At 41.8% G+C, this 18,984-nt stretch overlaps 1 protein-coding gene across 1 annotated transcript in view; it reads right to left on the reverse strand.

Moving 5' to 3' along the window:
• Positions 1-18,984, reverse strand: part of LOC124553274 (speckle-type POZ protein-like) — a 106,808-nt gene that overhangs the window by 2,245 nt on the left and 85,579 nt on the right. Inside the window, exon 2 of the mRNA XM_047127158.1 lies at positions 16,327-16,903. Coding sequence (XP_046983114.1) covers positions 16,327-16,903 — 577 coding nt within the window. The remainder of the gene's footprint in view (positions 1-16,326; positions 16,904-18,984) is intronic.

Consider the following 18,984-nt stretch of genomic DNA (forward strand, 5'->3'; position numbering starts at 1 on the left):
AGCAGACTACTGTCACAAGGGACGTCATTTCCACCTCGCCGCTCGCTACTCGCCATCAAAGACAACTGAGGCGTCAGGTATTTATCGTATAGTGAAAAAGTTGATGTATGAGTACTAGAAGTAGACATATAACATGTAGGGATTAATTCTTGTCACTTTACTGTTCCATCAAGTCGTTAGACTTCCATGAGTCTTAGACAGAGTTCTCATACGCCATTACCGAGTAACAGCAGCACTGCGAGTTTTTTCTGTATTGTGGTATTTTAATGCCTCACAAAGAGGTGACAAATTAGCCAAATACAGTATGTCTACAATGTTCAATGTCGTTGATAAATGTTGCATATTATGAAACGAATGAGGTACGATAGAAGACAGTTACCGAATTTTCAGATGTTTAAGTGAATTTTGCCCACTCATGGTGAATAGAAAGAAACGCTTGCTACTTACTTTCACGTTCCATGCATCAAATTGCACGATAGATCGTCATGTCGTGGAAAGAGTCATTTTAGATTCAAATTGCCAGTTAATTTATACGTCTATTTGTACTCTAAACATCACCATACAATTGCTATTCTTTTTCCCCTAAATGGTAACAAGAAATACAGATTGAGTTATCAGTTCCCACCCATAACCTTTTACACATTACAAACATAGAAAGTCTCCTACAGAGTAGAAGGAGTTCTCAAGCAGAAAATATTTCAATTTATTTCCTAGTTTTACCATACTGTCTGTTAGACATTCTATATCACAGGGCAAGTGGTCAAAATTTTTTGTTCAAACCTTAATGGCAACCTAAAGAAAACCTTAATGTTCAGTAATGAATGTAATTTTTTCTTCTCTTATTGTAATCATGTACCTCAAAGTTCCTTTTGAACTGTAGTAGATTGTTTACAACAAGCTTCATGAGGGAATAAATATACTGTGAAGCGGTAGTCAGTAGGCCCAACTCCTTAATCAGATGGCTACAAGACGATCGCGAGTGAGCGCGACATATTATTGTTACAACTCGTTTTTGGGCAATGAGGACGTTATTTCTTAAAGATGAATTACCCCAGAACATTATTCCATATGACATTGCTGAATGAAAAGAAGCAAAATATGTCAACTTACTGATTTATCTCTTTTCTAAAATGGCTCTGAGCACTATGCGACTTAACTTCTCAGATCATCAGTCGCCTAGAACTTAGAACTAAATAAACCTAACTAACCTAAGGACATCACACACATCCATGCCCGAGGCAGGATTCGAACTTGCGACCGTAGCGGTCGCTCGGCTCCAGACTGTAGCGCCTAGAACCGCATGGTCACTCCGGCCGGCTATCTCTTTTCTAAATTTGCTATGATTCTAAGTGCAAATGTAGCTAAACTAAGTTTTTTTAGGATTTTCCGAATTTATGTTTTTCCAATTAAAATTCTCATCAATATGGACACCTAAGAATTTTAAAAATTTCCACCCTATGTATTACTTCACCACCATGTCTTACACTTATCACTGATGCAGTACCCCCTAGAGCTGGAGAACTGTATATAATGTGTCTTTGTGAAATTCAGTGTGAGACAATTTGCAGAAAACCAAACAATGATACTTTTGAGAACTTTGTTTACCATTTCTTCCAGTTCTGTATTAATACTGAGAGTGATAACAATACTGTTGTCATCTGCAAAAAGAACTAATTCTGCTTGCTGTACATTAGGCGGTAGATCATTAACATATATGAGAAACAGTAGTGAACCTAAGATTGAGCCTTGGGGAACCCCATATGTGATTTCCACCCAGTCAGAATTATGTCCCTGAATTCTGTTGGTTGAGTTACTACTAAATACAGCTTTTTCCAACCTTTTGGTTAGATATGATAAGACTGACTACACCATCAACCCTACAAAATTTATCTAGCAGTATACTATGATTTACACCATCAAATGCCTTGGATAGATCACAGAAAATACCCACCTGTGCTGTTTTGTTATTTAATGCTTGTACTATCTGGTGTGTGAACATTTAAATGGCATTCTCAATAGAGCACCCCTTCTGAAAGGCAAACTGTGATTTGATGACAATATTATTGTTGCCAAGGTGAGATAATCTTCTACAATACATCACCTTCTCAAAAATTTAGGTAAATGATGGAAGCAGTGAAACAGGTCGGTAGTTTCTGATGTCTCTCTTATCTGTGAAATAAAAGGTGTCACATTCAAATTCAAAACTGAACGCTATTCAGTCTGTGAATCCAAAGAAGGGTGAAATACACCGTTTTAAACAAGTGTACTGTCACAAGTCACTGTTTCAGAATATATAATTCGATGCATGACAGATAAATTGAAGCGATCCGAAAAAGCGGTGAGATGTCATTCTGGCTTCTTACACAAACACGCCATCAGCTGCAGTGTAACTGATCAAGGTTTTAAATCTCCATGACTGGTAGACTGGACACCACAGCACGTTTATATAATGCCTGTGAACAGTGTCAGATGTTGTGTGATACTTGTGAAGGATACAGAGACACTTTCTACGCATGCATTATCTGCAGCTAACATAATTTGGAAGCTGCTCCACTCTTGATCTCCAGTTGCATGGCAGGTCTAATTGTGCAGCAATAAGATTTTGGGGATTTAGATGTTATAATGTAGCAGTGTTGAATCGCACATGACCACGAGGGCAGGCATTATCGTTGTCAAGGTGACAGTCTGTCATGTCTTGTCAGGACAAGGGAAGAATGCCATATTGCACACTGGGCTCACAGTGACCCCTTTACAACTGTACCTACCATCTGAGTCCAAATAATGGTCTTTTATCAGCAATGTGTTATCCTGCACTTTGGTTCAGAGATTCATTTATTGGTTTATTTATTTATTTATGTCATTTTCTCAATACCCTCTCGGGTGGAACAGCGATCATTGCAATTTATAAATAACAGACTCATTAGCCAGAACATTATGACCACCTATCATCGATTAAACGTGTACTGGCAATAGCAGCGTCACTTCACAAGGAATGACTGCTAGTCAGACGCATGCACAGTCGATGTAGGATCAGCAAATGTGCTGTCCATCTGTAGATGGGGAAGGTATGCTGTATGTCTCAGTTTGAAGGAGGGAATTTTATGACGACCTGAACGCTCATGACGAGCATTTCGGAATGCACGACTTGTTGAGTGTTCGAGGAGCACTATGGTGAGTGCCTTCGACATGTGGCGAAACCAAGGTGAAACTATGTCCAGACGTCATGGGGTTGGGTGGCCAACCCTCATTACATATTGCAAATGTTGTAGGCCAGGCAGACTGGTAGAACGCGACAGACGGTGCAGGCTACAAGTGTGTCTGAACACACAGTGCCCTCAAGACTCCTAACAGTGTGCCCCTGCAGCTGACATCCCATACATTTGCCAATGTTAACACCATGACATCAGCAACTATGACTGAAATGGGCACTTGACCATTAGCAGCCCCTGGGCACCTATGCTATAGGACAGAGACAAACTGGCGCTGGTTCCATTGTGCTGTAGGGAAATTCACCTTGACGTTCATAGGTCCAGTAGAGATTGTTCAAGGCACCATGATGGCCAACAAGTAATATACACTTGTTTCAGACCACATACTCCTCTTCATAAGGATCATGTTTCACGATGGCAGTGGCGTTTTCAACCAGGTAATGCACCATATCACAAGGAATGGAAGTGATGGAGTATTTCGAGGAACAGAGTGGCGAGTTTCAATTAACGTGCTGGTCCCACAACTCACCAGATGGGAATGCGATCGAACACATCTGGGATGTGCCTCGACGTGGCGTAAGAGCTCATTCCTCCGGTGAGGAATTATTGGGAATTAGGTGCCTTGTGTGGGCAGTGTGGTGCCAATTCCCTTCCAGACCATGATGTGTCACTGCTGCTATCCATTGCAAAGGTGGACATATCAGGTATTACATAGGTGATTATAATGTTCTGGCTGATGAGTGTTTATGTTTTAGTCCTTAGTAGCAGTTTTCATTTAGCCTACTGGTTACTGGTTTTGGTACACAATACCACCTCAGAACATCCTCTGCCATGCTCTTGGGAAACTACTAGGTACCTCAAATATGCAAGCTTGTTTTTCTCTTATTTCTTTCTTATTTTGAACATTATAATATGGTATGTCTAAAATATAAGATTTTCACTGTTCTTATTTCTGTCTACTAGTAGGCCCCAACATTTATATGGATATCGATGTGGTGCTCTACATAGTGGCATTCGTTATTTCAAATCATCTTGCCTAATTTTCCTATATCATTATACATATTGCTATTAACACTACAATGATAACTGATACAACTGATACTGTAATTGCAGTAACAACAATATAACTCTTACAACTATTGAAAACCTCTATTAATACTACATCACCATGAATTTTCTCTAGAAGTTACAACTACTACTGTTACTACTATGTTACTACTAACACTTGTTACTAATATTAACATTAATACAAATACTTATACTGCAGTTACAAAAGATAACATTATATTTTCTGACTCAGAGAGAAAGGTTAGTAACTTACTGACTTGTATAGGTTTGCTCTTTCCATGTACAGTAGTCTAAGGTGGACGCACATACACATGCAATTTATTAGAAGGTGGGGTCAAATAAAAGCAGCCAGAGATTAGAGTTCTATAGTACAAAGCAATACAACAGAGGAAAGTAAATGCAGCACTAAGATGACTATATCAGCTGTTGAAAATGACCACCATTCTTCTCTTGATGCTTTTGGGCCCTGGTCGGTAGGCTGCTGAAGGCAGATCGAAGGTTGGATGTTTGAATTGCTGCAGTCTCATCTGGAGTGTTCTGCTGCAGTTCTTGATGACTGTGAGGGTTGTTGTGATTGACTCTGCTCTTGAGGGCTCTCGTGCAGTGTAATAACACACTGACAGATCAGGTGACAAAGGTGGCCAGGTAGGGCCCCAACCAGACTGACCTAGGCTAACAACTGTGAATCATGAAATTGTGTACCTGTGATCAAAGGTTCGGCTTGCTGTATGACCAGTTGCTCCATCTTCTTGGAAGTAACTGAACGCCTTTCCCTCCTCCATTAATGCTGCCACAAATAGCTCCCAAATGTTGGCAATGTGATGGGCCAAAGTCAGCAACTGATTGAAGAAAGTGAAACCGGTAATGCTGTGTGCAGACCTTGCACACCAAAATCCAACCTTATTATCGTGCAAAGGTGTTTCGTGGAAGTTCTGCTGACTCTCTGCTACCCAGGCCCTATGATTCTGTTAGTTGACGTAACAACTCGGCGGAAATTAGTCTACATCAGACATAAAGAAAAGATCCATGTCCAAGCCCTTCATTGTTATCTCAGTGAATGGACATCCACAAATGTGGAGGTGGTTAGGAACATCTGCTGGTTTTAATGCACGACCAACACACATGCGATAGGGACATACAGGGTGGTCCATTGATAGTGATCAGGCCAAATATCTCACGAAATCAGCATCAAACGGAAACACTACAAAAAGAGATACTCGTCTAGCTTGAAGTGGGGAAACCAGATGGCGCTATGGTTGGCCCGTTAGATGGCGCTGCCATAGATCAAACGGATATCAACTGCGTATTTTAAATAGGAACCCACATTTTTTTATGACATATTAGTGTAGTACGTAAAGAAATATCAATGTTTTAGGTGGGCCACTTTTTTCGTTTTGTGACAGATGGCGCTGTAATAGTCACAAACGTACAAGTACGTGGTATCACGTAACATTCCGCCAGTGCGGACGGTATTTGCTTCGTCATGCATTACCCATCTTAAAATGGACTGTTTACGAATTGCGGGAATGGTCGATATCTTGTTGATATACGGCTATTGTGATCAAAATGCCAAATGGGCGTGTGCTATGAATGCTGCTCGGTATCCTGGACGAAATTATCCAAGTGTCCGGACCGTTCGCCGGATAGTTAGCCTACGTTATTTAAGGAAAGTGTTCAGCCACTTGTGAAACGTCAACCACGACCTGCAACAAATGATGATGCCCAAGTAGGTGTTTTAGCTGCTGTCGCGGCTAGTCCGCAAATCAGTAGCAGACCAATTGCGCGGAAAACGGGAATCTCTAAAACGTCGGTGTTGAGAATGCTACATCAACATCGATTGCACCCATTCCATATTTCTGTCCACCAGGAATTGCATGGTGACGACTTTGAACGTCTTGTACAGTTCTGCCCTGGGCACAAGAGAAATTACGGGATGATACTACAAGATGTTTCACTGCATTACAGAATGGCGATGTACTTCCAACATTATGGATGTCTGGCACATAGCTCGCGTACGGTTGAAGCGGTATTGAATAGCATATTTCATGACAGGTGGATTGATCGTCGAAGCACTATACCATGGCCCGCACGTTCACCGGATGTGACGTCCCCGGATTTCTTTCTGTGGGGAAAGTTGATGGACATTTTTTATCGTGATCCACCGACAACGCCTGACAACATGCGTCAGCGCATTGTCAATGAATATACAAACATTACGGAAGGCGAACTACTCGCTGTTGAGAGGAATGTCGTTACACGTATTGTCAAATGCATTGAGGTTGACGGACATCATTTTGAGCATTTATTGCATTAATGTAGTATTTACAGGTAATCATGCTGTACCAGCATGCGTTTTCAGAAATGATAAGTTCACAAAAGTACATGTATCGCATTGGAGCAACCGCAATAAAATGTTTAAACGTACTTATGTTCTGTATTTTAATTTAAAAAAACTACATGTTGCAAACTGTTCATCTAAAATTGTGAGCCATATGTCTGTGACCATTACAGCGCTAACTATCACAAAGTGAAAAAAGTGGCCTAACTAAAACGTTCATATTGCTTTACGTACTACACGAATATGTAATAAAAAATGGGGGGTCCCTATTTAAAAAACACGCAGTTCATATCCGTTTGACCTATAGCAGATCCATCTAGCGGACCAACCATAGCGCCATCTAGTTTCCCTCTTCAAGCTAGACAAGTTTTTTCATTTGACGCTTATTTCGTGAGATATTTGGCCCAGTCAATCAATGGACCACCCTGAATATGCAGGTCTGCATAATCAGTGTGACATCCTGGCCTCTTGTGACAGGTGTTGGATTGATTTGGTAGGTCTCTGAAACATTTTATGGTGCACTGCAGCCAAGTTTTGTGGTGTGCAGGACAGTTAAGGCTTTTTTTTTACTGGTTCAAAACAGATCCTGTTTGACAGCACTTTCGGATTAAGCGTTGCATAGGACTCGTTGTTCACACTTTAACACCACTAAATTTCGCAGAAAACAACTGACCATATCGTTTCCATGACTTCGTTCTCACATAACTTTTCACAACGAACACCTGCTGCTCCACTGAGAGTTCCATCGCCCCCTTTGCTCTGCTCCACTCACACTGGCACAGCCCGCACTGCAATCTGAACTGATGTGGATCACGTGGAGGATCACATGGCGTGCATGTCACAGGGTGTGGCTATATGCATATATCCACGTGCAATCGTATTCATTCTCCCAGGCCACTTTCATTTGCTCCACCCTGTACTAACAGAAGTATCTAGGGTCTCTCTAGGTTTGGAGCCAGATTGGCCACGCTATCATGTCCAGCAATATTTTACTGCCTCGAGACAGCATTGCAACCAATCAAAGTGTATCACTTGTATTTCACTCATTTTTCTAATCTTCTTAGATACACTCCTGGTCAACTCGCTTAACACTTTTGTTATTGGACCAGCCAATCGTAGTAATGTATTGTTTTGTTCACAGTCCCTAAGACCATGAACATGTCTTCATCGTCCCTGCATTGGTGTCAGAGGCCACTAGCAGATGGACTATGGAATTATTCAGCCACGTGTAGCTGTCATTACTACCAACACAAAAAAGACTTCTATTGGAGTGATTCTGTCAATATAATGCATAGACTACTCGCATTACAGCAATGAATCACATTTTGTACTGGCCCAGATGAGCATCGTCAGGCACTATGGCGGCGACCTTGGTCGCATTCTTTCTGTTTTCTGGAGACATGCAGCAGTGTTACTTCTGGGGTCATGGTATGTGGATCCGCTGGGTATGACCTCAGCTCAAGACTCATAGTAACTGAGGACGCTGTTGGTACAATGGTATGCCACTGCCATCCCATGTCCCTGTTTGCTACCTCTCATGCAACAGTATTGTAACATCAACACTCAACAGGAAAATGCTCACCCACACATGGGATGTATCTCCATAAATTGTCTGCCTGATGTTGAAATACCCCCATGTCCCGAAAGACATCCAGATCTAACATGTCGGGTGTCAATCCATCGCAGTGCTAGTAACGGCGATATCAAGGACGAGTTGCAATGATTATGGCCCACTTTCCCTCAGGAGAGGATAAAATGACTTTAAGAATTACTTCCCAACAGAACCAACGCATGTGTCCAGGTAAGTGTGGATGCAATGCCAAACTATAAATGGGTTCATACCACTAAGTTCTGTGTAAATTTGACTCGATTTTTCAATGACTGATATAATGTCACATACTTCATCAACATGTGAAGTATCATTTCGTTTCGTCAGCCCTTCCGAATACTTCAGTTCTTGTTGATGCAATGTATATTTAAACATAAACTCTACATAAGCGATGTTCATACTCTTACGTGGAAGTTATCTTTCCAGTCTTACATGCTTCACTTTCACCAGACTCTACCTTTCTCTTTTGCAGCTGACAAAGTCCATAAACTTATGTTCATGTATGATACTCATATAGCAATGCACCAGCAACCTACTTCCACATCCATTCCCTTCAAGATTAATTTGGTAGATAAATAACCAACATTTTCTGCAATAAGGAAGTCAGTACCAAGACTAAGTTATCTGTGCACCGTTCAATCTTTCGACCAACTTTGTTGTATGGGAGCGAAAGCTGGGTGGATTCAGGTTACCTTATCAACAAGGTTGAGGTTACAGATATGAAAGTAGCTAGGATGATTGCAGGTACTAGTAGATGGGAACAATGGCAGGAGGGTGTCCACAATGAGGAAATCAAAGAAAAACTGGGAATGAACTCTATAGACGTAGCAGTCAGGGCGAACAGGCTTAGATGGTGGGGTCATGTTACACGCATGGGAGAAGCAAGGTTGCCCAAGAGACTCGTGGGTTCAGCAGTAGAGGTTAGGAGGAGTCGGGGCAGACCAAGGAGAAGGTACTTGGATTCGGTTAAGAACGATTTTGAAGTAATAGGTTTAACATCAGAAGAGGCACAAATGTTAGCACTGAATAGGGGATCGTGGAGGAATTTTATAAGGGGGCTATGCTCCAGACTGAACGCTGAAAGGCATAATCAGTCATAAATGATGATGATGATGATGATGAAATAACCAACACTGAAACTAGATGCTCCATCCACTGCATTAATATATACAGAAACTCTGGAAAAGAATTTTAGCTTAGGAAACAATCCCCATACTACTACACTGAATGAACATTTAGCATAAAAATAATCTACTCCGTCAGTCCAGATTAATAAGTGGAAAGTCAAAGTCCTGATATTAAATCTAGAAATTGAACGCCATTTTCTCTCTGAATCCAAAGAAAGATGTCGACATCGATTAACACAATAAGTTTACTGTTAACCATCACCATCTCTGCTTTTTAGAAACTAAAATTCGATTTTTTCACCATAACACTTCGCTAACGCCACCCTCCTCTAATTTGTTTAAAGATATGCTTATGTAGTGACAGAACTCACGACATGCCACAGACGGGGGCTGAGTGGGGACCTGTGGTCTGCACAGCTGTGACAAGGGTCCAGCCATACTCGCTGTGCTCACTGTGTGGCTGTATATTGGGGGTTGGTCCTGCTGTGTCCAGTGGCTGCCCCACAGTGCAGAGGTAGACTGTTTCGATACATGTATTCACACAGGGACCACAGGGCAGCTATCCATCCACATATAATGGGACCAATACAGTCAAAGGCAACAGTGAGTCCACTAACCCACTAAGATAAATGACTTACTAGTGAGACAATCAGTTCACACGCTGCTTCTCTTGAGTTCCTCATACTAGCAGTTTAAGATACCAAGTTACAGTCACTCAGAAGTTAGTTTGGCAAAACGTTTAATGTACTTAATTGGCTACTATGTCCATCAGATGGTGTTCGTAGGTCATATGCTACAGACTGGGCGGTAGGGGGAACAACAGTAAATATGATGACAGATACTTCTGAAATGACCAGGGAAGGAAATTCAGAGAAAAATGGAGCACAGTATTTGTCATATTACGAAGCTACTGCAGTAAAAATTTAACTTCCATTAAAACCTTTATCCCAGAATTGAAAGTTCGGCCAAAAGATTTATTTGATTCACACTGGCCAATGAGTACTCACACGGAACAGGTGAACGTTGAATGGTACCTGACTGGGAGGCTGAACGAGTCTATGAGTATGATCAGTAAAATAAGCAGACACATTAATTATATAATACATATTTACACCTAAGTGCTGATCACAGGTTGTCACTCACTGAAATCAAGAATTTTGATTCTTTACTGTGTTCAGTGTAATGATATTCATCAGACTGTGATTAAGGTGTGTGTGTGTGTGTGTGTGTGTGTGTGTGTGTTATATTAGTGCAGTGTGTGTGTGTGTGTGTGTGTGTGTGTGTGTGTGTGTGTGTTATATTAGTGCATAATAATGTTTGCTAGAGCTCTGCAAACAATGCTACTTGTAGCAGCGGTGTTCAATGGCAGTAACTGTTTGGAGATACATGTATCAAATGAGAACTATGTTACTGAAGATGTGGCAGTTTCTACTTTTGGCTCTTGTAGTTGTGTGTGTATGTGTGTTTTTCTGTGTGTGTGTGTGTGTGTGTGTGTGTGTGTGTGTGTGTGTGTGTGTGTTGGTTAACGTTTGTGATTTCTCACGAAGAAACTGGGCGATGAATTTACGATTGACATAAGAAGAGAGGCTTCATGTATATACACGTAACGTGGATGGATACTTGTGTGTGAACTGGTTGTCATGGTAAGCAGATGAATAGGTACAATGCAATAGTGTACATAGCTTGAGGCAATGAAGAAGATACTGGTTAGGTATTGTGACATGCACGCTATTTAAGTTAAGAAGTGGATTTCCCAACTTTACTTCTAAATAATTCAGATAGAATTACATATTTAAGGTTAATGTGTAAATAGTAGGCATCTTGAAAACATGGCTGTGGCGATAAGCATTTTCATTCAAACATTGATTTTCGTTTATAATTATGGAATACATTTCTGTAACAATAAAAGTAAATGAGAAACGAATCATTGAGTGTAAGGGTTATTATGTGAAGGATATGAATTCCAGTTTTTGAAGCAGCTCAGTAAGTGGTGCATAAATATTCAGATATATCTAAAAATGAAAGTAATTTATGGTAATTACTAGTCAGTAACATTATAGTGAGTATTTATAATGTGATATGTTCATAAAAAGGAATAGAAGGATATAAAGATCTCTTTCATTTTGACGTGGTTGGGGATGGACCAATAACTGGATCAGGTCAGAAAAGGAAAACACTAAGTTCTACCAGAAGAAAACACTGCAAGACTAATATTTACAAAAGCCACAGGGAAAATTAAGCAAAGAATGGTCAGTAGATATTTGACAGACCCTCCTCTAAGAGCCATGTACGGAGTTTTCACACAAAAAAGCGCCTTCCTTTTTGTGTTGCACAAGGGAGTGCACTGAAGTATGGCAATATCACGAGAAACCACAGACTAGAAGTGGGAAGGAAATGTGAAGGAAGACAGAGAATTATGCGGAACTGCCTGAAGCGGCAGAGCTGTTGTGAAACCCTGTCGCCTTTCTTGTGAGGTGGTCATGTGGTGTTCAAGAATTATGTTTTTATATCACCTTCTTTAAGAGAAATTTTCCATATATGTTCCGATTGAGAATGACATTTTCCCTAGAGCTTAGTAAACTTCAAAAACGTTTTTTCTAATTCCCCTCGAATAGTTCGTTAGAGTTGATGAATTTTGTTACAGAAATTGTCAGCGAATCCCACATATATATCTAGAAAGTAAAAGGGAGATACAAAACACACAAAACTGTTGTACTGATATGGGTGCAGCGACTAATGCGACTGACTACTCCACTACAACGAAGATTTCAGGATTTACAGAATGGAAACGTCACGAATAGGGAATTTAAAATACGTTGCTGCACACCTCGAACTGTGCTGCAGCATTCTAAGATACACTATGTGATCAAAAGTATCCAAACACCTGGCTGAAATTGAATTACAAGTTCGTGGCGCCCTCTGTAGGTAATGCTAGAATACAATATGGTGTCGGCCGACCATTAGCCTTGATGACAGCTCCTACTCTCGCAGACATACGTTGAATCAGGTGCCGGAAGGTTTCTTGGGGAATGCCAGCCCATACTTCATGGAGTGGTGCACTGAGGAGAGGTATCTTTGTCAATCGGCAAGGCCTGGCACGATGTTGGTGTTCCAAAACATCACAAGAAGTTCTGTAGGATTCAGGTCAGCGCTCTGTGCAGGCCAGTCCATTACAGGGATGTTACTGAGGTGTAACCACTCCGCCTCAGGCCGTGCATTAAGAACAGGTGTTTGATACCTCCGAAGTTTACTGTTGGCACTACACACACTGGCAGATGACGTTCACTAAGCATTCGCCACACCCACTCCCTGCCATCGGATGGCAACATTGTGTACCGTGATTCGTCACTCCACACAACGTTTTTCCACGGTTCAGTCGTACAATGTTTACTCTCCTTAAACCAAGCGAGACATTGTTTGCTTTTTCTGGTATGATGTGTGGCCTATTAGCAGCCACACGACCATGAAATCCGAGTTCTATCACCTCCCGTCTAACTGCCATTCTACTTGCAGTGGATCGTGATGCAGTTTGGAATTCCTATGTGATCATATGGATAGATGTCTGCCTATCACACATTAAGACCCTCTTCAACTGTCTACGGTCTGTGTCGGTCAACAGACGAGGTTGGCCTGTATGCTTCTCTGCTGTACGTGTCTCTTCACGTACCCACTTCACTATCACATCGGAGACAGTGACCTAGGGATGTGTAGGAGTATGGAAATCTCGCGCACACATGTATGACACAAGTGACACCCAATCACCTGACCACGTTCGAAGTCCATGAGTTCCGCGAAGCGCCCCATTGTGCTCTCTCACGATGTCTAATGACAACTGAGGTCACTAATATGGAGTACCTGGCAGTAGGTGGTAGCGCAATGCACCTAATATGAAAAACGTATGTTTTATGGGGAGTCCGGATACTTTTAACCACATAGTGTAGATGTTTCCCTGGTTCTGGTAAGGAGCGATAGACTTGCTCCGCTCCTTCACCTTCACTTTACACAGTATAACGACATTTATAGGTATCTCATTCCCAGAAGCAGGGGATACAACAAACGAGAACAGAGGGTACTTTGAAGGAAGAGGTTTAGGGTGGCATGTACAGCACAGAGAACAGAGCGGGCTTTCCCTAGCTGCCAACAGCACCTGTCACTGTGGTGTCTGTCTGTGATCTGAGCAGTCCATCATTGTGTCCATCACTAGAACGGAACCTGCAGTGGCCACAGCTAATTTTCCTTTTTCTTCAAACATTTCAGGAGCTAACGTAAATAACAGCTTGTTGTACACATGCCATTCAATAGAAATGTTGACTGAAAATAAGACCTAAATAATCCACGTAGCTATGGAAATCTTGGCTATGGCATGATTCTCTTCTTGCTAACTTATCTGCCAACAAAAATTTGATGAAAATGTTATTAGAATTCAACGAAAGCATCGTGAGCCATCAGAAAGTGCTATTTCTATTTCCAGTGTCTGTGTTTATGGCTCTACTGTGAAATGGCCTTCAGACATCCATGCATGTTTTAAGAAACGAGTACTGCTTGAGCTACAGCTGCGTGAAGAACAAGAAACGTATTCACAATCGTGAATACGATGAGACTCCAACTGTACAGTTTACTGGTGATGTCAAAAGCTTGATCTCAGACCTGGACTGGAATCTGAATTTTCCAATGTGCAAGTATGATCGCCGAACAACTTCGTCTATGCGAGGATGCTTCAGTGACCGACCTAAAACTCCAAATATCACCGTGAGTTTCCATGTCTTGCTGTAGGACAATCACTGTAACTCTCACTCAGGAAGAAACTTACTTATTGTTGCCACGACCTGTGCCTGGGCATATGAATACTACTTACAGTGCCTGTGTTTAAAAACCTCCTATGGCATGTCCTTCAGACCAGGATGCATGTCTGAAGGAACAGACTCTGCTGCAGTTCACAGCTGTATTTAGCATAAGAAATGTGTTTGCAGTTTAAAATACGATGAGATTCTAACCCTACAATTTACTCATGACATTAGAAGATTTGTGCCAGACTGGGACCCGAACCTGGATTTCCCACTTTATGCGAGCAGTGGCCTTAACAACTTCCAGGATCCAGATTAGAGTGTCAGTATGGAAGAAATTTTACTATTTTGCCAATATATTGGATAAATCACCTAATGCTTCCTCCAGAAATATTGCGGGTATTGAAAGTGCTATTCATCTGCTGTTTTCATACAGTGGATTGGTAGTCTGGAGCTCGTATAGTTAGCCAATCCATAGATTGTACTAATACCTAGGAAGTGTATTTGTTGTGACAAGATACACTTTTCTAATTAGACCTACTCCTATTGACGTTAACAAACGAAGAGTAGCGTAGTTCAGAATGTCAGTGGTGTTTGTTGCAGGATCCAAGTACGAGTCGTTTACAAGATACCGTATTTGAAATGTTCGACATCGGCACTTGTTTGTGGCATTCAACCTGCTTAGTTGCGAAGTACAATGTCTTTATGTTGGCTTACTTCGAGCATGCGTGTTCCTTGAGAGCACTTAGACAAGCTATTCAGTTAGTGTGTGACAATCCAATGCAGACAACGCCGGTATTTGTGTGACATGCATTATGTGACCAAAGGTATCTGGACACCCCCAGAAACATTCATTTTTCATATTAGGTACATTGTGCTGATACCTACTGCGAGGTACTCCAAATTGGCGCCCTCAGGGGACATTACACACCGTGATACAGCAGAATGGGGCGCTCCACGGAACTGACGGACTTCGAATGTGGTCAGGTGATTGATGTCTCACTTGTCATACGTCTGTACGCGAGATTTCCACACTCCTAAACATGCGTAGGTCCGATGTGATAGCGAAGTGGAAACGTGAAGGGACACATACAGTACAAAAGGGTACAGACCGACCTCATCTGTTGAATGACAGAGACTGCTGACAGTTGAAGAGGGTCGTAATCTGTAATAGGCACACATCTATCCAGAACATCACATGGTAAATCGGAACTGCGTCGGTATCCACTACAAGTGCAATGACAGTTAGACGGGGAGTGATAATACTAGGATTTCATGGTCGAGCAGGTGTTCTTAAGCCACACATCACGATGGTAAATGTCAAATGACGCCTCGTCTGGTGTAAGAAGCGTAAGCATTGGACTATTGAACAGTGGAAAAACGTTGTGTGGAGTGACTAATCATGGTACACAATGTGCCAATCGGATGGAAAGGTGTGGGTATGGCGAATGCCCCGTAAACTCTCTCTGCCAGCATGTGTAGTGGCAACAGTAAAATTCGGAGGCGGTGATTTTATGATATGGCCGTATTTGTCATGGAAGGTGCTTGCACCCCTTGTTGTTTTGCGTGGCACTATCACAGCACAGCCCTACATTCATGTTTTAAGCGCCTTCTTGTTTCCAACTGTTCAAGAGCAGTTCGGGGATGGCGATTACACCTTTCAACATGAAAGAGCGTCTTTTCATAATGCATGGGCTGCGGCCGAGTGGTTGCATGACAGTAACGTCTTTGTGAAGAACTGGCCCGCACAGCGTCCTGACCTGAACGCTACAGAACACATCTGGGATATATTGGAACGCCAGCTTCGTGCCAGGTCTCACCGACCAACATCGATACCTCTCATCAGTGCAGCACTCTGTGTAGAATGAGCTGCCATTCCACAACAAACGATCCAGCACCTGATTGAACGTATGGCTGCGAGAGTGGAAGCTGAGATCAAGGCTAAGGGTGGACCAACACCACACTGAAATCCAGCATTACTGATGGAGGGCTTCATTGAATTTGTAAGACATATTCAGCCAGGTGTCTGGATACATTTGATCACATAGTGTATACAAGAAAATGGATATCAGTAGTAGTGTATTTTACTGTGCATGCACATCTAATTAAACTTTGTGGTGGACATTGTAGGCCTGGCAGTACACACACTTATCGCTGTGTAACGTATAATTGTAACTTGTCTCACGCTTACCTGGTGTCTGTCGGTGTCTCTGCAATCAGATGAGTCAACTCCACAACAGTTTGTGGGTCGTTAACTACAGCCTCAGCCCAGCCCTGCGTCGCCATCACACGGAGCATGTGGGCCTTTATGAAGGCGACGGCGGCCTGCTTCAGCCTGTTCGCGGAATGCCTAATCGCGATAACACCTGCAGCTGCCGCAGTCTCGACAGACAGCTGGGCGACCACCTGTTGCTCACAGTGCGCTTTCAGTACCGACAGGCCGTATACGTCGGCGGCGACCAGCAGCTGTGGGGCCATGCTGGGCAGCTGGGGCACCTGCAGGGTGTAGAGGTATGCCAGCACCTGGCGCAGCACAGGACCCTCTGTGTCCGAGAGTACGAGCTGGCTGCTGCTGCCCTCTACAGTGACGCGACGGAACATGTCCGCAAACACGGGACTCCTGCTGGCCAAGACAGCCCTGTGAGCCACAAGCCGCGTGTCCCCGGCCAGCAGAGTCACCACAGCGCCGTCCCCGGCGTCCAGCAGGGCACCCAGATCCACGGCCGTGGCCTCCTCAGCCTCCTGAACTCGTCCCACTGTGAGGGATTCTGGAACACAGTTTCCCAAAGTAGAAGGTAGGAGTGGCTGCCAGTGCAGAGTTAATCATTTTATCAATTTAAAGGCATTTATAAATCTTCCATCAGGATAAAATTCATACACAACATAGATTAAAGTGTGTAGATGAAGGAAATAATACTTTTGAAAATCTATTACATCTCCTCTTAAAACTTCCCTATTTGCGTGTAAAAAATGCTGCAGAAGGAATACAGGCCTCCTATCGTTTGTCTCTTTGTACAATACTAGCTCTAGCACAAAACTAAGAGCATATTTTATTCAACACACAGTCCCAATTTCTGCACTTATTTAAGAAAACAATGATATTTTATGTCTGAAATCTGTATCCCTCTGCCCTTAACCGCTAGCCCAGCATGTTTCTCTCCAGGAACTGACACAGGGGATCAACTAACTGCTGTCACAGTCTGGAATGACTTTCTAGAAACATGATATAGAGGTGGCTGGCATAACTTGATGGCAACTTCTCACATATTCCAACATGACAACACCCAACATTTTGTAGGGTAGTGGCATAACGGCCCCCTCCTCCTCCTCACCCAGTGGATAAAATTAAATTTTGTGTGGGGTACAAACAACTGTGTCCAACTGTGTTTCGCTCACAATACTAAATTATTTCTAAAAGATCATGTCTATCATTACTATTTCACAACAATGTAATAGTTATTACATAAGTTAACATTAATTAATTTTTAATTTCAAATAATAGAAGTAATGAATGATACAATGTGGTGCATGCTACAGCTTGTCAAACGAATGTATGAACTTCATCTTCCACACATAATCCTTCTGCTGCACACAACAGTTTTCACTTTGTACCATGATGGAGAAATCGAGACATATAGATCACATATGCTTCAATATCTCATAAAAATTTCTAGCAAATGACCAGAAATTTCGTCATCACTCAGTTCATAATAACAAATGAAAAAATATTAAACTTCAACTCAACACTTACTATGTAGTGGCTACTATTGTAGTGTAAGATGTGTACAGTACTTTATTTTTATTACTATTTGTGGCACCTAGTCAGACACAAAGCGTTGGTAAGTTAAAATCTTTCGATTTCTGACACTGCAGAAGTAAGGAGTCCAGCAATCAAGTGATTCAGAAGCAGTAAGTAGAGTGCACGAATTTTCACTTGATTGATTTTAAGTAAAGGTGCAGGGTGACGGTGACACAAGTGTCAATAGAGAGAGAAGTGGTGTAGAGGAAACAAGTTTTGTAACAAGTGCATAACTTCACTGCAGACAGTTAGTTAACTTCCATTTTTGAGTAGTCTTAGACGCAATGAGAAAGGCTACATCATTACAAATCAGAAGTACCAATTGTATAATTGACACATTAGTCTGAGGTTTAATAAAACGTCTACAAAAGCTAAGTATCATTTATCTTTCATCACTTTCAAAATAAAAATTTTCAAAGGAAATATTCTTCTTAGTGCAGTTTAGTTAACTGCTAAAGATGATGACTTAGTGTGTGTGTTTGGGTGGGTAGGGTGGTGGGGTGGGGGAGGGGGAGCTCTAGTTAATTTCTGTTTGCACTCTGGGATAATGGTCTCAGAAAGGTTGGGAGCCAATACTGTAGGGGGATATGTCAGGACCAGTCATAGAGAATATGCCATATTTTCAACACACATTTTTTCCATCATTTGATAATTGATGACACCCTACCAAATGTTTGCAGATGGTACTGAAAACTGACCTTTGTTGGTGTAAGTTCTTCATTACAAGCTGTTATTAGCGCTGAAAATAGTCACAGTTCCAGTTACTACGTTAGACGATCAGGTTGATCCTTTAAATGACATTTTAAAATTGTCGAACATGGAAGAATTGGAATTAGAAATCTGTTAAATACTCCCTAGCGTAACATATAGAAAAAGGGGAATTTGCCCTCAGATTCTAGAAAAACATTATACGATATTTGTCCTTAAAGGAGGAATGTCTTAAAATACGAAAATTACCGAAGTCTTAGCTTAGTTGAGAATGCCTTATCAAATAAAAGCTTCCACTGTCTTCGAACAATTGACACAGGATTATGAGAAAGTCAGTTTGGA

The sequence above is a fragment of the Schistocerca americana genome, chromosome 11 (assembly GCF_021461395.2).
Source record: "Schistocerca americana isolate TAMUIC-IGC-003095 chromosome 11, iqSchAmer2.1, whole genome shotgun sequence".
Lineage (NCBI taxonomy): Eukaryota > Metazoa > Arthropoda > Insecta > Orthoptera > Acrididae > Schistocerca > Schistocerca americana.